The sequence below is a fragment of the Alligator mississippiensis genome, chromosome 10, assembly GCF_030867095.1.
Source record: "Alligator mississippiensis isolate rAllMis1 chromosome 10, rAllMis1, whole genome shotgun sequence".
Taxonomy (NCBI): domain Eukaryota; kingdom Metazoa; phylum Chordata; order Crocodylia; family Alligatoridae; genus Alligator; species Alligator mississippiensis.
This window is the reverse complement of record NC_081833.1, coordinates 71,895,826-71,917,921: the sequence shown is the minus strand read 5'-3', so window position 1 is coordinate 71,917,921 and position 22,096 is coordinate 71,895,826. Positions and strand designations below refer to the sequence as shown.

The 22,096-nt window shown below is 42.7% G+C and overlaps 1 protein-coding gene across 1 annotated transcript in view; it reads left to right on the top strand.

Annotated features, from left to right (window-relative positions):
* Positions 1 to 3,040: 3,040 nt before the first annotated feature.
* Positions 3,041 to 22,096, top strand: part of MLYCD (malonyl-CoA decarboxylase) — a 39,560-nt gene continuing 20,504 nt past the window's right edge. The window contains exons 1-4 of the mRNA XM_014609263.3: positions 3,041 to 3,527; positions 17,165 to 17,277; positions 19,179 to 19,335; positions 19,653 to 19,802. Coding sequence (XP_014464749.3) covers positions 3,045 to 3,527; positions 17,165 to 17,277; positions 19,179 to 19,335; positions 19,653 to 19,802 — 903 coding nt within the window. The 5' untranslated portion in view covers positions 3,041 to 3,044. The remainder of the gene's footprint in view (positions 3,528 to 17,164; positions 17,278 to 19,178; positions 19,336 to 19,652; positions 19,803 to 22,096) is intronic.

The window sequence follows — 22,096 nt, the reverse complement described above, 5'->3', positions numbered from 1 at the left end:
CAACCGTCATGAGGTAGTGGTTAGTAATTTGGGATTTTGCCCCTATATTTACAATTAAATTGACTTTGAAGACTGGCATTGATTTTGATTACCACCGTACATTTGGGCAGCAAGGAGCGAGGGGGAGGGGAACTGGTTAAAATTAGAAGATGCCATAAAAAAAACATGTCAAGTATCTAACAGAGGAGTTGTCATCTGTGATTGTGATACCAAAAGAAACTGTAGCAGTCTATGAAATCTATGAAATATGTCTGGATAAGACATTTCTCCTGCATCCTTTTTACTGAAACTATACGAAATAGCGATGTGCATGTACCTGTAGCATCCTATGCATGAGATTGCAAATTCATGAGCATCTCATAGAAAAAATGCAGGGAGAGGGGAGTAAAAAATAACATAGCGAGGAAGTCTTCTAGAGTCTCAAAATTTGTTCCAACATTGAATTATGTTTCTCTTGAATCTAAGGCAGTGGTTCTCAACCTTCCTCAACTCAAAGTACTTCCTCTTAGAATCGAGGCAACCCATGGAAAATGCCATCTCTTGGTCCTCCGTTATTTTTGACTACACAAAAATAGAGCAGTGTTTATGCTGCAAAGAACTCAGAAAGACCACCACAGGGCAGAATATTATTGCACTGTAGATTTGTATTTGAAATCTCTGGGTTTATCTTGTGACTTACATTTGCACACCTAACAGCATTAACCCTGCAGGGTTCTCAAGGCACCTTAGGGTGCTACAGTACCCTGGTTGAAAACTGCTGCTTTGAGGCCAACCAGATGCAATTAGCTGGGCAATCAGGCCCATTACACTGGGACTCCAGTTAAGGAGGCAGGAAGGTTCTTATGGAACAAAGTGCAATAGCAGAATGTGGCAACTGAGGCCCTTACTACACATTACATATATCACACAATGAACTGGTGAAGTGCACAATAAATTTAGACCAGAGACACGTGCAAATTATCACAAAAAAAATGACTATGCAGCTATAACAAAGCCAGTCAATTATAAAGTTAGTACAGGCAGACCTTGACTTACAAGGTTTCGAGTTACAATGTTGTGCACTTACATTTATAACTGGACAACCTGTCTCATACTTTCTTACGTGGGTTTCAATTTTACAACGCTTGATCCGATGTGATGCCACGCCAACGAACAAGTTCGCTGCATTGCCCATCTCTCTGGAAAACACCTGTCAAAACTTCCTTGGACGCTTTCTTTGAAGAAAGCAGACAAGACTCCAGAAAAACCTGCAGCCAAGACTTCTGAGAAGACTCCAGCCAAGAGCCCTTCAAAAAGTCCAACCAGGAGCCCTTCGAAAAGGGGTAGTTCAGCAAAGTCACCTCAAAGAAGTCCTTCCAAATCCATACGATTGCTATTTACAATATAAACACATTAATGTAGCTAGATTACTCATCTATAATTGATTTGAGTACAAAATTCTGGGTTATTTTTGGTGAAAATAGAGTATCGGGCCTTGGTTCAGGAACCAATCCCCTATTTATGACATTGTTTCCTATGGGGAAATCGGTTCCAAATTTCAACATTTCGACTTAAGACGCCGCTTGCAGGAACAAATTGTGCCATTAAGTCCAAGGACTGCCTGTATTTGAAAATGTGTAACAACTCTATAACTGGCTTTTAACCCGTTTTCATGAGAACGTCTCGCAGAGCCCTCGGAGGCCAATCCTGTGCTCACTGAAGCCGTTTGTGAAACTCAACCCTGAAAAAATGTGTGGTTCAATACCACTAATTGCCCACGTGCCTGGTTTTATTTGTTTCCCAAGTGCGCCTTTTCCCCCTTAAATAAACCCAGATCAACCTATTTGATGTGCCAAAGGGAAATTGTAGTCCAGTGCCCACCAAGAAACTATAAACCTCCCTTAATAAGAGGCTCTGGGGACATCAACTAATTTTTTGGAATAAATAGGAAAGAAAACTGTGAAGGGAGCGAGGTCACAGGTAACAAGGGATCTAGAAGAGAGCATTGAGCAGACCATGCTGGCCAGCGCCCACGGCCCCTTGAGCAATTTGAGGGAGCCTGTAGACACCGACCAGCGAAACTCTGCCCAGAGACGTGAGTGGAAGAGCAAGAGGACAGCCCCCCACGCGTGCGGCTTCCACCCTGACCAGAGCCTCCAGATCACAGACTGAGGGCCCTGCTAAAAGTTCAAATGAAAACAGAATACAAACCAGCTCTAGAGAGGTTGCAAGTTTTTAAGCACTAACTTTATCGCTGGTTGGTTCTTTTTAGGGGGGTGGTGTAGCTGGGGCACTAAAGAACGCATTGGTAGCCCAGTGGTTGGCAAGTTCAAGTCCCGAGCAGCCGTGATCACAGTGTGGCCCTGTCAGATAACGCCAAATCCGTGAATTCTGCTAAATCCCTTGTCACACGAATGAGGAAGAAAGGCTTTTCTTTCAAGTTGGAGCATCCTTTTTACAGTGCGATAATGACTTTGTCCATATGGCTGGGCTGAACCTATTGCACGATTCACCTGTGAACAGTGTGATAACGGTCTCGCACGTGTGGTTGATGGTGCGATGCACCCTTGACTATTGTGCTAACAGCTCTGAACGCATGGCCAATGGTGCGATTCACCCATGACTAGTGCAATAGCGACTTTGCACACCTGGCTGATGGTGATGCTCACAACTCGTGTCATAATGGCTTTGCACGTGGCTGGTGGTGCAATTCACCCGTGACTAGTGCGACAGCAGCTTTGCACACCGTGGCTTGTTTCAATTGCAAAATTCCCAGTGAATGCTGGGACACGTAATGCGTGGCAGGTGCAGCCCCATAAAGGAAACCGAGAGGCAGCACCCCCCCCCCCCCCCCCCACGAAGGCTCCAGCCCACAAAGCCTCCGAGCGGGGCGGGGCTTAACGCGGGGGCGGGGCCACAGCAGGTAGGCCACGTGCTCCAACGGCCACCCCTACACTGAAGCTGGCGTCCCGCCCCCTTCGCCCTCCCATTGGCCGCCGGCGCCGCCCGTCTGCCGCGCCAGCCAATCCGCTGCTTTGTTTACACAAACTGAGGCGCCGGCCGCCATGAGGCGCTGGGGCCTGCCGCTGGGCCGGCGAGCGTGGGCGCTGCCGCGCCGGGCTATGGCGGGCCGGGAGGAGTTGTGGCAGGTGCTGGAGCGCGCGGCGCCGCCGCTGCCGCCCTTCGGGGCGCGGGAGCCGGAGGCGGCGGGCGAGGCGCGGGCCGCGGAGTTCGCGCGCTTCTACGGCGGGCTGGGGCCCGGCGCTGCCCGGGCCGAGCTGCTGGCGGGGCTGGCGCGCGGCTTCGGCGCGGACCCGGCGCGGGTGGCGGAGAGCAGCGCGCAGCTGCTGGAGGCCCGCGAGCGGCGGCGCGAGCCCGGCGCTCTGCTGCAGGCCCAGGCCCGGCTGCGCTACGCCCTGCTGCCCCGCTACCGCGGCCTCTTCCGCGGCCTGGCCCGGATCGACGGCGGCCTCCGCTTCCTCGTGCAGCTGCGGGCCGACCTGCTGCAGGCGAAGGCGGCGGGGGAGGCAGACGGGCCGCACGTCAAGGTGCGGGGCGACGTCGCGGGTACGGGGGCGGGGCATCATGTCAAGGGACAGAGCCAGTGGGGGTAGGGGGGCGGCAAGGGAAGGGTGTGCCAATGGGTGATTGAGGGCGGGGCATCATGAGATCAAGGGACAGAGAACCAATGGGTGTAAGGGGGCGGGGCTTAGGGCAAGGGAGGGGAAAGCCGGTGGTGTAGGAGGAGGGCCTCAGGGCAGGGCAGGGAAGGGGAGCCAATGGGTGATTGGGGGCGTGGCATGAGGTCAAGGGAGAGGGAGCCATTTGGTGGGGAGGGTGGACTCAGGGCATGGGAGGGGAGTCAATGGGTGTAGGGGGTGGGGCTGAGGCAGGGGCTTCATGTCAAGGGACAGGGAGCCAATGGGTGTAGGGCAGGGGTGGGTAAAATGCAGCCCACCAGGCCAGTTTATCCCATGCAAAAAATTTAGAAAATTAATATTAATGTGCCCCTGGCTGCCTGCCATGCGGCCCTCCATGGCTTGCAGATACTCAGTAAGCAGCTCTCTGTGGGAAATCATTGCCTGCCCCTGGTGTAGGGACAGGGCCTCAGGGCACCGGAAGGGGAGCCAATGAGTGATTTGGCTGGGGCTGAGGGAGGGGCTTCATGTCAAGGGATAGGGAACCAATGGGTGTAGGGGCAGGCCTCTGGGAAAAGGAAGGGGAGCCAATGGGTGACTGGGGTGGAGCTGAAGCTGGAGAACCAATAGGTGTAGGGGGCAGGGCTCTGAGGGGTGGGCCTTAGGGCAAGGGAAGAGGGGCCAATGGGTGCATTGGGGAAGGGGCCTGATAGAGGGAAGGGAGCCAATGGGTGTTGTAGGGGCAGGGCTATGAGGGTGGAAAGGCCACAGGTCAAGGGGAGGAGCCACTTACGTTGGGGGTAGGGCTTGCCATAGGTAGGGTTGGGAGGGGCAGCACATGGAGAGGAGGGGTCTGTGGAGGGGAGGAGAGGGGCTGCACATCAAGATGAAGGGGGGCCCTGTGGGCTCTGGTCATGGGGATGGGGACTGACTGCACATCCAAGAAGGGGGGCTCAAAGGTGCTGGGTGGCCCTGGCCACGGTGGTGGCAGGAGGGGCAACATCATGGTAAGGAGGGGTAATGGGTACTGGGGCATTTCAGGTCATGGGAAATAGGATCGGTTGCATGGGTAAGGGGGCCCAGGGGTGCTGTGTGGGGGGCAGGAAGGAGGCTTCTGTGTCTCCTAGTGGGGTGCAGCGGTGCCCCCCCCCCCTTTTACCTTGCCATGTGCTGACTGTGGTAGACGGTGATTCCTGAAGTGGTGCTGCTGCTGATCCCAGTGGCCTAGTGCAGGGAAGGTGCTTGTCATGTTGCCCACGCACTTGGGTGGGGAAGGGAGAGGAGACTGGCCCAGCTATGCCAGCAGTTGGGTGTGAGAGGTGCAGAGAAGCCAGTAGGACAAAGCAATGGGTTTATGACGAGCATAGCATTGGAAGGGGCCTCAGAGGTCACTTTTTGTGTTTGCACACACATGCACACACGCATGCTCTTGCTCTCGCTCACTCAGATGCAGGATATGCTGTTGCTGAGCCACATGATAATGCAGCATTTGGTGACATGGGAGGAACACCATTAGTGTTGCCTTTGCTATGATGTGTAATAAATTGTGTTATAAGAGTAGAGAAGTTGGCTTGGCATGTCATAATGTAGTGTAACTGGGGAAGTGACTGTAGCCAAGATTTCATTATCAGGAAGCACCCTCGGCAAGGGGAGATGATCGTGGTTCCAGAGCGTAGCATAGCAGTGATAGCGGTATGCATGATGCCAGAACAAGAGGGAGCAGTGACATCAATGAAGCAGGATGTCTTTGGGGAAACAAAGCCCTTGTGATATGCAATGGAGACAAATAATATAGATGCACCCATGTACCAGTCCATAGCCCATTGGCACTGATAAAAGGAAAATTGATGTTATCAGCGGTCGGCTTTTTTTGGCTGATGTGGCTGATAAATAATGTTGCTGTTAAATGCTACATGCACGCAGGGGTGGGGAGGGGGTTGATGCACGCACGCATGCCAGGGGAGGCATGGGGAGCAAGTGACCCCCCCCCCTCAAATTGTCTGGGGCAAGGGTGGGCTGTGCACTCAGGGCCAGAGGCAGCTCCGGGCTCTTCCCGGTGGGGGGCTGGGCTGGGGCTGTGCTCGGGGTGGGTTATGGGGGCGATAGCAAATTTTGGGGTGGCTGTAGCTCCACCCCCCACCCCCTGTTAACCTTCCTTCCAGCACAGCTGCCTGGCCTGGCCTGGGCCCAGCCGCCACCGGGAAGAGCCCGGCACAGCTCCTGGCCCTGAGTGCACAGCAGGCAGCCTGCCCTCGTCCCACACACAGATCTAACAGGGCACATACCCCCCATGCCTCCCCCAGGGTGCACACAGCAGTGGGAACCGCCTGCCCCTGGATGAGCCGCTGGTACTGTCTCTTGTTCCACCCTGGCTGTGTGGCACCTGCCTCAGCTCCAGCCCCACTCCCCCCTTCACTGTGAGGGGCTTGATCTGCCTGCCCACACTTACCAACTGGATGCTGCTCTCCATGCTGCCCGGCTACATATTGGCAATAAATGGCCATCCGTATTGGCCCCAAAAATCTTTATTGGTGCACCCCTAGACAATAAAGAGATTGTACTAACTCAGGAAGGGATGAGGTAGGGCAAGGGAGGAGATGGCGCAATGTAACGTGTTGATGTGGCCCTGGGATGTACAGGCATGTAGCAGAGTGAGGTGTGGCTAAAAGCATTAAGAGATTTTAGATAGTAGAATTGAAGGGACAGCAGTGAAGATGTTATCAGGACATTGCATATGTATAGGTGTATCTAGGTGTCATCAAAGGCTGAATTTTTTTGGCTGGGAAGATGTTTGGAGTTTTCTTGTCAAGGATAAACATGATGAACCCTACTTGACTTATAAAACCATCACTGGAGGTAAAAGGTTGATATAAGAAAATTACATTATTTGTAAACAGAGCTAACTTGCCTTATTGAAGTAACAAAGAAGCCAGTGAGATGTTGTAAGTAATGAACTCCACATGATTCACAGCACAAATGCACGCTGAGTTTTCACATTATCTTAAATAAAAGCAGCTTCTTTTCACAAATTATCAATCTAAAAAAAATCAAAATAAGAAATGACTAGAAAGTACCACATTGCTTATTATGAAAAATATAAGAGAAACCATCTACATCCATTTCAAAGCGGCACTTCGAAGTGGGGAAAATACTACCTTTAGAATAAAGTCTCATTGAAAAAGCCTGTCTGTGTGAAAGATTCTCTTTCAAGTCATTCAGATCTTGGATAATAACGGTTGTTAGAAAGGTGGCACACTCACATAGGTGTTCCATTACGTTATCTTCACAAAATCACAGTGCTTTTACTTGCGAGTCTTGTCTTTCATTCCCTTTAACTTGTACGAATATTAGCCTCTATTTATTTATTTTTTTTGAAGTAGCTAGTTTTAACATTGTGCACATAATACTGTGGGTTTTGGTTCATTTTAACTGCTTCTAAAGTTCTAGGCCAGTTGCAAATGTATAGGATGAAATAACATTGGGTTTTAAATATTGTAGTCATTAAATAGCATGCAAACCACCAGGGTTATGGCCTTTCGGTAAGTTTGAGTCCTTCTTTTGGACAGTTAGTTTTTTATAATCTAGAAACAAACGGAGGCATTACCTTTTTAACTATCTGGCATTTTAGTTTTGACTATGCTCACTTGTTCATGACAGCAAACCAGTTCTGGAATTATGTATTTATTTACTCAGCTAAAAGGTACAGGAAGAGCTAAAGACTATTTATTCCAAGTTATTCCTTTAATATACTTGCTAATCTTCCAGAGAAAAATAATAGTAAAGAGAGGAGTTTGATGGATGAGTAACTGGATGAGGAGGCTGATGCCTAGTGTGTGGTCTGTATGCGTTCTAAATGCGTCCCTAAGGATAAATCTGATTGTTCTTAGTGTCTCTTTGCATGGGGCATGTCTCTGAGGTATTTGACATATCCTAAAACAAGTATAAATTCTAACATGGTTTTAACGTTTTATGAATGTCCCTGTATTTTCATTCTAGTATGTCATCATCAACAAAACACATGACTCCGGCAAGTTACTTAACTCATTTGTTTAAATGCTCCATAAATTAATTTAAAAGATGCCCTGATAACTGCCTATTAAAACTGGTGGTTTTATCGTACAGTTCTGGTAATCCTTTTTAGTATCAAAGTAAGAAACATGGGCTATTTAAACATGTATTTTGTTGACTTCTTTCAGACTGGCAAATGTCTTCCTTGTATGAGTTTATTGTGAGTTCCCCCTATGAGAACATCTGATTTTTCTACAATTGATGACTTGGCTGTTTTCAATTGTGATCCTGAATTCATGTTTCTCAACAATTAATGGAATTTTTACTGCATCTTTTACATACCAGCACTGTAATCCTTATTTTTACAATATTTATTTCCCAGCTAAGCTTCTCAGTTTAGTGATCTGGCATGACAAGGAGCTCATTAAAACTAGCAAGAGAGCAGAAGATGTTTATGAAGTCTCTTGATGTGATTTTATTTTTAATGGATGGAGTACATCTCTACTACTTCTAGGCTGTTGACATCCTTTCTTCAGGGGAATGATTTTGGCACCGTTGAACTGTGCATTGCTTCCTTCAATTCAGTAGAGCGAGTATCATTATAGGGTTTCCTAACTCAACTTGTGATATTATCACTGTTAAAGTGAAATTACCTTGACTTGACTTTGACCGTAAATCTTGTTGAGTTGGATATCTGCTAGTTCTCTTGAATATTTTTGTACAAGATGCATATGCATTCTTGCTTGTTTATAATCAGTTATGGAGCATGGCCACAGACCTGCAATCGGAGATAGATGAGACGCATTCTTGTTTGTAATCAGTTATGGAGTGCGGTCACACAACTCTGTTTTGTAATATGCAATCTGAATTGATCTCTTCTGCAGTAAAGGTAGGTAGAAAGAAAATTATGAAATACCACGTAACACTTCTGCCCTTTCAGTTCCCTCCGTGGGTAGTGCATTTGTGCTGTAAGTGAATGAAACTTTCCAAAAACTAGGTGTCTTTGTTTGGTGTTTAAAAAAAAAAAAAGGTTCAAACTATTTCCAGTTTAGAATGTAGTTAATAAAGAAAAGGGAGAAATTATAAATGTCAAATCCACTCCCCCACTGCCTGTCTCTTATCCTTTGACTGCAGCTATATTCATTCCCATTTCCATCCCACTCCACCTGTCTCTCACCTATTGACCAACACAATTTACATTTTAACTGACTGGCTTTCTTGTATACATATTGGGCTCTGGCTGCTTTACTGCTCCATCCAGGAAGAGCACAGACCATCTGCAGATGCTTCCTCTGCCTGACGAAGAGTAATTGTACCCAAAAGCTTACAAAAAAGATTTTTTTCCAACTATTTGAGTTGATCTAATAAAAAATATCGGATTCACCCAAAGAACCTTGTCTGTAAATCAATGTTTATGTTCTCCATTTAGCATAGGTATCATGTGGTCTTCAGTAAAACAGAGCAAACAAAACAGCCTATGGTTTTGCAGGTAGTGACACTCAAACAGAATCCATTATTTTGTAAATTAACATTTTCTTGCTTTCATATTGAACTTGCTCCTTTCATGTTAATTCATGGAAGTATTGCCTGAATATCAATTCAGTTTTCTAATATGGGGTGAGAGCTATCCACCTAAGACTGTTATCCTATCTAAAAGGCAAACAGCAGCCAGATATTAATAACTGGCATGTGTGAAGGAAGAACTTAATCCACAGGAATCTTTCCCATGTGCCCTATTATCTGAAACAGTTTTGGTCGCTTCCTGATGTTGGTGCTTCATCCAAAGTATGTGTATAGTTTTAAAGTGATCTTACAAAAGTAAGTGTTGGGAAGCGCATGTGATTCTTGGAGAGGAAATGTGGGACAAGCAGCCAGTCAGCAGGTTGGCTCTAAGGGGTTTTTGTTTGTTCCTAATGGAAATAAAACAGTTTAGTATACTCTGAGTAATTGTCTATTCCTCAAAAAGAATACAGTGCCAAGATTGTTCTAATAACTAGGGATTTTGTTTCTGCACCTAATTTAAATAATGCTCTTCCTGTCACTATTTGTACCCATGCTTCAGTTAAGGGAAGGCTATACATTTAAAAATCCGGGTGATTTCTGGATTCTGCAGAACTAGAACTAAATATGGTGGTCTTTGCACTGTATCCATCTCTGAATCATGGTTGAATCATGACTGCAATAAATGGTTCACTGCCAACATGATATGTATTCTCTTGTAGTGAGACGTGAACGTTTACATCCTCTCAATGTAGCAGACTGTTTGTTAATAGACTCAAGGTAGAGTATAATTGGCAGGACTGTATCAAAACATTTGTTACAGCGTGCCAAGAAATTTAGTAGAACAGTACCAGCTTTCATTCTAGGAAAAAGAGAATTTAGCCATAAACATTAAGGAGTGTATTGCACTGAAATTAAATAGGGAATGGTATGAAGGGGTGCGTCTACACATGAATGTACCTTAGATACTGCGCATTTAGTTTAGTACTAGCTTAATAACGAACTAAATGCACAGTACCTAGAGTTACTGTGCATTAGCACTGTCACGTGGTTATTTAGTGATGTTAAGCTAATATGCAGTAAATAACACTGTGCAGTAGGTTATTAGCACAGTTTATGCTGTGACGCTCTACTGTACGGTCTTATTAGACTAATGCGCAGTAAGTGTCTTGTGTAGATGCACCCGGTGTGGCCATCTTGCAAGTAAATATGAATTTGTATTTGAGGATAGTATGATCAGCTTAGACAACATCATCAAGACTGAAAGCCAGGGCAGTGGGAGCCAGCCTCTTTGACCTGTGTGCCACAAGTAAGCCCAATATCTTCCTGAGTGCCATTTTAATTCTTGCCCCCTTCTGCTTTCTGCTCCATGCCCTGTGCTACACGTCTGATCTGCTGTTCTGCTTTATGCCTCCTTTGCTTCCTCCACTGTGCTCCCCGAACTGGTACATGTCACTGGTGGCGCACGCATGCTGCAGGTTGGCTTCCCCTGGGCTAAGGAAAATGAGTAGATTCCTCTGTGACTGGATGCTAAGTCTTCCTGTGAATTTGTACAAGGTGAAAGATACTTCTGACCAAGATGCAGTGTTTCTATTCAGGTTTCTATTTAGTTCAGTAGACGATTAAATTGGCAGAAGCTATTGTATGTGGGTTCCCCCCCCTTTCGAGGATACACAAAAATGTTTTCTGGCATTGGGAGGAGGAAGACATTCTTTTTTAAAACCATCTGGGACTTTTTCTTCAATTAGTTTGCCTCAAGTTTCTTTCCATTAGTGTTGTCAGTAGAAAAATTCAGATGCCAGTGTAGTAACTATAAAAGTAGGCCATGGAGATAACAGAAGAGCATAGTTTATGCAGACACCCATTGGTGGTTGGTTTGTTTTTTTGTTTTTTTTCTTTTTATTTCATTTTCAGAACTCATACAACCAAACATTACAGACATGAATCTGGGAACTTGTTTTTGTGTATGTATTTGAAGGGCTGGGGAATTGCAGAAATAAGATAGATATCCTCAGTTCCAAAAGAGACTTTCAGAATATATTACTACCTTCTGCTGGGATCTTGCTTTTGTTTAAAATCTCTGGAGTGTTTCTTATTCTTAATTCTCCAACATGCAAAGAGAGATTTTTCTGTTAGTGTATTTCCCAATTCCATAGTATGAAATACTTCAGGGAGAGAATAAATAAAACAAAGAATAGTTTTACAGATGCAAATTAACACTTACAAAAGTGGAGTCAGGGAATTTTAATGAACAATATCTAGCACACACCAGAGAAAACCAAACATTTTGTGGACCAGATTACCAGAATATTCTGGATCCAAGTGGAAGAGATGACCAGGGTCACTTGAAAATATCTTGGTTTCAGTGTATTTCTGTTGGACTCTAAATGGTACTTATGGTCTAAATATAGGACAACAAAAGCATGCAAGAAATTAAGGAAACAATTTTGTAGCTTCTTGTTAACGAGGTAGTGGGAGAGCTCAGCTGGTACGAAAAAATGCATCTGTTCTCACCAATGGAATTTGAATTTTGCACAGACTCCATTGCTAGCAGTAGCTTCAGAAAAGTCCTCCATTTTTTACTCTAAAACTGATGAATGCAGCTGATCTGAGCGTGTATACCAAACTTTCAGGTACTACTGTACCCTCCCTTCTGGCACAGTTATCCCAAACTGGTGGCTTGATTGCCTTACACAGAATTTTAACTACTGCCATTTCATACTGTATTGCCTGTAAACTTATCTACCTGCAAAACTAGCAAGTCACCAGCAAGGCAGAGGTAGAAGTTTATTTAGCATAAGAAAATTAATTCCAACAAGGATACCTGATCCCAGGCCCCCAAATAAAGGGCTGGCCCAAAGATCAAATCTGACCTTTTCTGCTTTATAGCAAAACTATGGCTATGTAAGTATATGTATATATGTATATACGTATGAAATTTAAAAATGTAGACTCGTGTTTAGAGAGCAATATCCAATATATGGATAATTTAAAAAAGTAAGATAAATAGTAATCTAGTATGCAGCATTACTCTAACTTACAGTCAGGTGGAAGATAACTGTTACGATTTTTGCCTAATGACTTTCCAACACTTTTCCTTGCAGAAATAAATATTGGAGTGAAATTTGATCACTTAAAAAGGCCTGTCAAAGGCAAATAGCAACTTCCTTCTATTAAAGTGAGGGTTAAATAATGTGGAAACTCAGTGAGTACCCAAATTCAGAAATGTAGCATCTAACCTGATGATAAACACAACTTCATGTGTTGTGCAATCCAGGGGTGGCAAACCTACCTGGGACCCCAGACTAGATCTGGCACAGGGCACCTGGGCCAGCAGCTGTGGAGGCCATGGCCATGGCGGGTCCAGAGGTGGCAAGGACTCGCTACAACTGATGAGGATTGCATTTAGCTAGATAGCTAGAGTGTTGTTTGAGATAAACTTCACTTGATTTCTCTTCTGTGTTTATTTCTCAGTCCTGTTTGTTTGTCTTTAGAGAAAAATATTTTGTACAGCCCTGCTAATTAGTGTGCAGATATAAGATAAAGATTTGTATGGATGGAAGCATAATTGACGGGAAACTACCAGCTCTGCTATGGTGCCAGAAGGTTAGCACATCTGACTAATGCTGTTAAATCTGAAATAGAAAATTTCACCTGACAGGGAAGGCTAGCAGAGCTGGAACTGACCTATGCAAAATGGAAAGGTTGACTTCTGGCAAAATTATCTGATTTTTTTTTTTCTCCCTTCTACATGGAGTTTTTCACATCATTTTTCCCCTGCTATGTGGGAAAATGATGTATGGCTGTTTCATACTCCTGGCAAGGATTAGGTAGTATCAGTAAATATATGCCTTTCAAACTAAGACTTCATTTCAGCTAGGGTCTCACTGAGGAAGTAGGTAGATATGCATGACAATGAAGTGGGATACTTGCTTTTGGGGGAGGGGGGCGGGGGGAGATTTGTTCAATGACTGAAACTGATCTTTATTTTTGCTTAGTCATGTTGTACTTGGAACCTATCAACTTGAAGAGTTGTTGTATCTGGGTAATGCAAATTAGCAAACTTCAAAAGTTGTGGTTAGGAGGAAGGGAGGAGGTAAGTGGAGACTCATAGATATGAAACTTTTACATGTAAAGGAAATGTGGCAAACTTAATTTAAGTCTGTACCTGGGTTTGGAGAAAAGCCAACATTTGGAGATGGATTTACCTTGCAAACTCCGTTATCATGTCATTATCTCCAACTTGGCTGTAGGAGTTTCTCAGGAAGAACTAATTTAATTAAAAATTGAGGTGGATTAGTATAGATTGAAATAATCTGATTTTAATTGGCTACAGGCAGTCTGGAATTGCAAATTCTAGAGTTATTCTAGCATGGTGTTTTTAAAGGGTAAAACATGCTTCTGGTGATAAAAACTTTTCATTTTTGGATTATTTGTAGCAATTACCTTGGCCAGTGGAGTTTTCCTTTGATATATGCCTCTTAAAAACACTTTCACTCTTATCTTTGTTAGGGCACTATAGAAAATTCTTATACTTTGTTAGGATGGTCCTTAGATCATATTTATGCTTTGGAAAAGTTTTTTATTTTGTTTTTTTTTTGTTTTTTTGGGGGGGGGGTTTTGTTTTGGTTTTTTGTTTGTTTTTGCAACAGTTCTAACAATATAGTGAATGGGGATACAATGGGGAATTATCTGTGTTTGTATATTAGGTAAATGTACAGACTGTTCAACATGAAGTTGACTAACCAAGCTACTGCTTATTTATCGGAGAATGCCCTAGGAATGGCAGTGTCACATAAGCCTAAAACTATGGCCAGTGGCCAGTAATTAGTTGAATTTTGTTTTTCCTTTTTCAAATAAGGTTTGGTATAATATAGATTAACATAAAAAGGAATTGGCAACAGCATCTCACAGAAACACAAATTGCTTAGAAGCAGGGGTCCTGGTTTTCTCTGATTTAAAAAAAAAATCCCCACTTTCCGGTTGAAAAAAAGTAACCCCATGATTAAAACGAAACCATATGATATTTGATAATGATACCCACTGTGTTAATTGCTTTTTGTATAGATATAGATAGATATCTATAGCTAGATAGATAGAAGTGTGCGTATGGATGTGTGTGTGTGTATAAATATACACATATATACAATATATATATTATATATATAATTATATATTATATTATAGATAATATATTATATTTTATACAAATATAAAAATATAAATTATTTTTTATTAGTGGTGTTCTGTTTAAATCACAGAAAAATGTGGAGGATTTGGGGCCACTTTTTAAACTGAAAATTGGGTATTTTTTTGAATCGGAGAAAACCAGGACCCCTGCTTAGAAGATCTGTACTTTGTTTAAGGTTGAACATCATGACTTTGATGTAGAAATAATTCTAGTTTTGTAAATCTTCAATAAAACAGCTGAAAACACATAACAGGCAAAAACGCTATTACTGTACTGCAGTGCATCTCCCTGAAATGACCATGTTTTATCGCATACAACATGCCCTCAAAAATAAAACATTCACCTTGATTTTTGGAAGGCATAAAGTAGGGGGGCAAAAAGATTATTTCAGTCGTGGCTGACTGTGTGAGATAGTTAGTTAGTCCTCTTGGAAACAGGAGCGTCCAGGAAACATGGCATCTCAGGAGTGTGTGGCAAGAAGACCCTATTGCCTTCCCCAGACTGGCTTTTGGGATACCACGCTTCCTGGACACTGTTCCCAGGAGACTTGCTCTGTCAAAGATAGGCCCCAGACCTTTGCAACTATGCAAGTAGTTCTTTATATAAAGTTCCTGTAAAGTGTTGTTTCTGCATCACAAGCCTCATCAGGATACTGCCAGGGGCTTATGTGCTACTTCTGGTGCAAACCATAGTGGTTAGTCAATAGTTGCAGCTGTGAGAGGGTTAATACGGGACTTTGCCCCTTCAGCTTGCTGAATCTGACACAAGTAGGGGTTGTCATCTTGGCAGCTGCGTGTCATGCCCAGTCTCCAGGCTTGCTGTTATAGCATAGAAAACAGCTTCCCTGCTTAATACACACATCCCAATTTGGGAGGAGCTGACTTTTGGGGAAAAGAGTATGTATTTGTGTGCAAGAAAATAGGGTATTTCAGACAACAGTTACATTTATATTTGCAACTTACTGCCACAAAGCTTTGAACCCCTTTTCTGAATTTCATACTTTTATGCTGCCTTTTCACTCAAAGTTTCAGATTTAGGCAGATGATTTCTCTTAACTTTTATGTAAGCTGTGTGAGAGCGCAGCCTATTCCAGGGTTTACATCTTTTGTTTGATGTCCTGCGCTTTGCCAGAGTGATGGAAGATGATGTGTTGTAGGAAAGCTTGCTAGGGGCACTTTGAGCTAGAGCAGCCTTAACATTCTTTTTCATTTGCTGTGGTCTGCACAGAAGCGATAAGCCTTCAGGATATGTTTTTAAGTTCACTTTGTGTATACTGTTAAGAACTATTACTGACAACCAAGCTGAATGCTAAGCACAATGAGAGGTGTACTGTATTTTTCTCGGTGAATTGCTCGGCGTTCAGCAGAGAACTAGGCCCAGAACGTTATGTGGGACAATTTTCAGGCACTTATTTCAATCAGAAAATCTTAGCATCCGAGTGAATGCATCCAAGGAAATGCATGATTTGAGATTCAGTTTTTTAGTGTTAAGAGATCATTCAAATGCTGTTCTGGTCTGTCCTTTTTCTGCTGAACACTTTTGGTGGCTTTGTTTCATTAACGTATCTTTTACTATAAAGACAGTTTGCAGTTTCTTGTTGACACTTTTATCGTTTTAGACCAAGGGTATCAAAATTGCCTTGCCCCTCAGGCCAGATGAATGGTAGGTGGCTAGATCAAGCCCACACCCCGCTGCTTTCTCTTCCATGCTGGGTCCAGCATATGTGGCCCTCGCTCTGGACCAGACAGCCTGGGACTGCATTGTACATGGTGCTTGTGCATGGCTGGTCCAGGGCACCGCCTGCGTACGGTGTCTACTCCAGCTGGTCTGGGACGCATGCTGCGCATAGTGCCACCCTGGAGCAGCCAAAGGGTAGTGCTGTATGCAGCTTGAGTCCTGCAGTGGGTGCCACAGACAGCATGTGTCTTGGGTGGGTGCCATGTGTAGTGCATGTCCCGGACCAGCTGGGGTGGGTGCAGTGTGCAGCACACATCCTGGGCCTGGTACGCAAAGCTGGTGCAGCACATGGTGCATGGGTCAACTCTTGACCCAGGAGCAGCACTGGGGCTGGATGAGGGGCTCTGTGAGATGGATCTTTAACATCCTTGTTTGAGATGTAGTGTGAGAAATGCTTCTTTTACTTTGAGCTTGGGCAGTTTTTACCATAAGAGTCCAGAGGAGAGCCATGTGCATGATCAGAGGGCAGGAGAACAGGCCTTATGAAGAGAGGCTGAGAGCCATGGGACTCTTCAGCCTGGAGAAGCGAAGGCACAGGGGAGACTTGGCAGCAGCCTATAATACATAAAGGGTGTGTATCAGGATCTGGGGGAACAACTGTTCACCAGAGCACCTCAAGAGATGACAAGGTCCAATGGCCACAAATTCATCCAAGGCCGTTTTAGGCTGGACATGAGGAGAAACTTTACTGTCTGAACCCCCAAGGCCTGAAATAGACTCCACCCCCAGAAGTGTTGCAAGCACCTACTCTGGACTCTTAAGAAACATTTGGATGCCTATCTTGCTGGGATCCTTTGACCCTAGCTAATGTCCTACCCCTGGGGCAGGGGGCTGGACCCAATGACCTTGCAAGGTCTCTTCCAGCCCCAATGTCTATGAAATCTATGAATTTTGCAATCTGTTCCTCAAACAGATCCAGCAGTGTTCTTGCATATTTCAATATGACAATAGTTTGGGTTTGGGTTTGTGGATGAGGGAGGGTGTGTGTGTGTGTGGCTTTTTGATTGATTTTTAAATACTATCTGCAAAAGAATCAAGGTACCTTAAACCCCAATCTTTATGATACATCCAGTTTATTTAAAGTAATTGGTTTTTCTTCTCTTAATTGCAGGAAATGAATGAGGTACTGAAGAGCATGCTTTCAGAGTGGTTCTCTACAGGTTTCCTAAACTTGGAGCGAGTCACCTGGCAGTCACCTTGTGAAGTGCTTCAAAAGATTAGTGAGTAAGTACTGACAATTACTGATACTCACTGATATAGCTGAACACTAAGTTGGCCAGTCTGGAGAGACAGATATGCAAATCCTCTGGGCCAGGGGTTGGCAACCTGTGGCCGGATCTGGCCTGCAAAGGTCCAGTCTGCTCCAAGGTGGTATTGGGGACTGGAGGCATGCAGCTGTGCCATGCTGCCCTTCCTCTTCATAGTGCTCCCCTCCTTGCTGCTCTTACACTGGTGCTTACCCCCAGTGCAGAATTTGCTTCTCTCCATTGCCACTGGGTCCATGGATTGGCAGTGAGAGTAAACTTCAGCAGCTTGGGCTCTGGAGAGGGCAGAGATTTGTGGCCCATGACACAGCCTGAGTTGGAAGTGGTGGTCAGTGGTTGCTGAACCCTGTCCTACACTTCTGAAATATCTATTTGTGACATACTGCGAAGTATGGTGAAGGAATCACAACTTTAAGGATGTCTGTTGATTTCTTTCTTTGTAGCAGAATTGTGTAAATACTAAAGAGTGTCCTAACCTTTAAGTCTATCCATACTAGGACTGTATTCAATATACTTTAAAGACTGTAGATGAGTACACTTGAACCAAAGAGAAATATCTCTTCCTGTAAAAAGGAATAAAGTCAGCTTTGGTACTGGTTTAACTCCACCAAATGAGTAGTTAATGTAGTTTACCAATACAGCATACGTAGTCAATATTTTTATAATTTAGCTTTTGTGCTCAGTGGTCAGATAAAATACACAGAGCTTAGTATAGAATGGAAATTGTAATCATGTTGAAGCTTGTATAAATGGCCCAATAGTCAAAAATGTTTTCTGTTTCTCCTGTCCTATACACAACTCACAGCAATTCAGTGGGGAAAAAAAGTATGAATCAGCATTCTATTGAATTTTTTCAGTGTGTGACCTTCATGAAAAGCTCTGAAGAAACTCGAAGCACTAAAGAAAAGAGCTGGGGTAGCAGGGCAACTTCTGCCGTTCCTTTTGGCACAAAGAAGGAAAAACAGTGATAGAGGTCATGCTTGCAAAATAACTAATTAATAAACTCATAGCCTCTCAACTAAAGACTACAGCATAAGAATTCTGTGACTGAAGTCTTCCATAGTGTATATTAAGGGGAAAAAGAAATGGGAGATTATAAAAAGGAACGATTAAAACATGACCAAAGAGGTTTATGCTATGTACAGTTTAAGAATTTGTTTGAGTTATGCATGTAACTGATGAAAACTGAAGGAGTTCTGTGGAGTGCTAAAACTGAGATGAGAGTTCACATTCTTGTTTCTCTGTGAAACTTTTATAATAAATTACAAAGCTCCTTTCTCTAATGTCTAGGGTCTGTTTAAAGGCAAGTAACATTATTGTCCTTAAAATTAATGTATTAAAAATGGGATGAGTTTGGAAGGTAGGGAGGTTTTTAAATACTATTAAGGACGAGCTCCAAGAGGTACATTTTTGGTCAGCATTCCTGTCCAGCAAGCACTTCACCCTCATACAATTCTTTTTTGACACTTTCAAAGCACTTACAAAGATGCTTAAATATGATCTCTATTTTACAGATGGGGAAACTGATGCCTGAGGGATATGAGATATCTAAGCTCACATAGTGAATAAGTGGCATAATGATCTAAATCAGATATCCTATGTAAGTCAGAAAGCACAGACTATTGTTTCAAATTTGTAGTGAATTTATGTAACAAGGTTAGAGACAGTAGATGTGAGAGAAGAATATTGCACAATATATTAGGTAATAGTTTAAGTCTGGAATTTCATGTTCTCTTTTGATCTGCCCCGTTGAACTCAGTTTCGCCAGTGACAGTGGGGGAAACAAGGGCTAAGAGTGCTAGTCAGGAGAATTCTGTTTTTAGCTGAAAATCTGACTCTCTTTTTGTACATCCTATTCAGAGCTGAAGCTGTTCACCCAGTTAGAAACTGGGTTGATATAAAGCGTCGAGTTGGGCCATACAGAAGGTGCTACTTTTTTTCGCACTGTGCAATTCCTGGGGACCCATTGATAGTCTTGCATGTAGCACTGACTGATGAAATATCCAGCAGCATCCAGGTATAGTCAACAGCATATTCAGTACACATTTCAGTGATCACATTTCAAAATATGCCTGTTAGAGAAGCTGATTTAAGAATGGTTGAGAAATCTTTGTTTAAAATCCCAGTTTGAGTCCCAGTACTACTGTTTCCCAATTGTTTAAAGAAACTGTTGACCTTTGGCTTAAATATACATACATATTTGATGTATACTTCAGTAGATTCTTAATAAAAAATGGGAAAAGAGGATTCTCATTAATTAATTAACAAGCAACGAAATGAAGCGTATTTTTTGGTTTCATTAGTAACTTAAAAAAAAAATCTTTATTTTCCCAGGCAATTGTGAAAGAAGTTTCACATACAGAAATAGAAGATATGAACAAAATCACTACAGCAATTTTCTATTCAATCAGTTTGACTCAGCAGGGGCTGCAGGGTGTAGAGCTGGGAAATTACCTCATCAAACGAGTTGTTAAGGAACTTCAGGTAGGTGTGGCAAATGACACTTGGCTAGTTCTCCTCCATTCCAGTTTCCAGTGTCTCACTGCTCAAAATGTAGAACTGGTCTGGAGACCTTTAAAGATTCAGAGCGCGTTTTTCCTCTCCGTATATACTAAATGAGTACTAGAGTTAATTGTTGACCTCTTGAACATCTGATTTCTTTTTAAGTGATCTGTGTTGCTGCAACTCATAACAGTTGCTTTTTAGTCAAATATAACTCTTAGCATTCCCAATGATAGGATTTCTCTTTTCAGAACTCAGTTTTTTCCGCTCATTAAATAAAGTATGCGTTGCTGTTGATACTTATGTATATTCCAACATACCCTTTTTGTGTTTGAAATTTTACACAAATTGGCTTTTCAAGGGTCAGATTCTAACGAGATTGTTAATAATGAGATTAAGGCTGGAGAGGAAGATAAAACTCATAAGATATCACATTCTACTTGTGTTTGTAGTGGATAAAGGCATAACTTACAATAAATGTTATTACTTGGCACAACTTGTTATAAATGTTTTTATTAATGACTTGTAAGATTTTCAACTTCAACTGTTTAAAATTTGTGAAGCTTTCATAATTTATCACGAGTGTATAGCAGTTTGTCAGTACAGTAAGAAGACCTGAGGATGGGAGTATTAATAAGTCTAGATTCATGGTAAGGTACTAGCTTTTAAAATAGTAGCAGTTGGCATAATTATCCATATGAGTATATTTACCAGCTACAGGCATTTCATTCCATTGAGCAGTACTTGTCTATTGTAATTAGAGCTGATCAAAATTTAATACAAATCCTTTTTCTCTTTTTATAGAAATGTTTTCCCTTTATCACTGAAATTTCCCAACCTACTTTTAATTACAATTAAATAGCACTCTAGCATGATCCCAAATAATCCAAATGGTGTATCATTGCGGAAATCATTAGAAACAGAATGGCAGTGATAATGGGTGTGGGCTATCGTATATGAATGTATGTGAGCACGTCTGAAATTTTCTATTGCAATGACAGCATCTGTCTCTGACCATTCAGGACTTATGGAGGAAAAGGAATATGTTTTTGTGTTAACAGGTTTTGGAAATGTTAGTCCATATGTTTATATGCACCACTAAGTTGACTCTAAGTTTATAATTTACATACATGTAATTGATAAGCGCTCTTACTGTTTTAATCAGAAATGCATACATCGCCCTCAAGCTATTGAACTTTACATGGGTCACTTTGTACCTTAATGAGCTTAAACAAAAGAATAATGCATGTTTCTTAACACTGAACTAACAGTTGCTTTGAACTATAAGTAATATAGCTAAAATAAGTGAAAAGACTGAAAGGGTAAGAAATATTTAGTTTTCAACAATGTCGTGTTAATTAAAAAGTACTGTTCACTTGATAGGGCACCTATTTAAGGAATGTTTGCAGCTAGACCCACATTATTGTCAGAGATTGCCCAGATTCTGTTGGGACAGTTTGGTTTCCTGTTACAGGGTTAACTGTCAATGTTTGTCATTCTCTTCACATATAATACCATAACTGTCTGGTTGACGAGACAGCTGTTTTTCTTTTTTTCTTTTTTAAGATATGTGCTGGAAAGTCCCAGTAAAAATATACCCATTTTTAATTTAGGGCCAAATTTCACTCCTGCTTTGAAACAGAATTTCACTCCTCCATCTCTGAGAGGAAATAACTGTAACTGTTCAGAGGCTTGAAAACCTAATCAGAAAGGTTCCTGGAGAAGATGGATGTTAAAGTTGGACTCGGTCTTACCATTAAGTCAAGCGAAACGTTCGGCACCTGTTATTTTAATAGTAGTCAAGTGTTCACATGACGTTGAAGAATTAATTCTTCAGAGACTCAGTTACAAACCTTTAGGCATCATAAACATTTAACTTCATAATTCATGCCTGGGGAAATTCAGTTTCCAAATATGACTAGTACAAAACTTTGCCGTTTTCATGTTTTGGATGGGCAGGTACATGAGGTAAACCTTTAAACAGACAACTTAATGTAATAAGTGTTGAATTAAATTCCACTACCTTGCTTCGCTTGCAGTGTACTAAAAACAAATTTTCTCAATCAGCTGCATCTTCTCTGACAGTACTAAAAGTATAAGGGCCACCATTACTACCTTGTTAAAGAAGAACAACTTAAATGTGCAAGACAATGTGTCGATCTGCCTAAATTTCGAGGCAGGAGGGGGCAGCAAGTGATACTCATTCAGACAAATGGTTTAGTCATAGATATTGTGAAGGAGATTGAATTCCAGAAATGTTAAATAAACCGTATGCT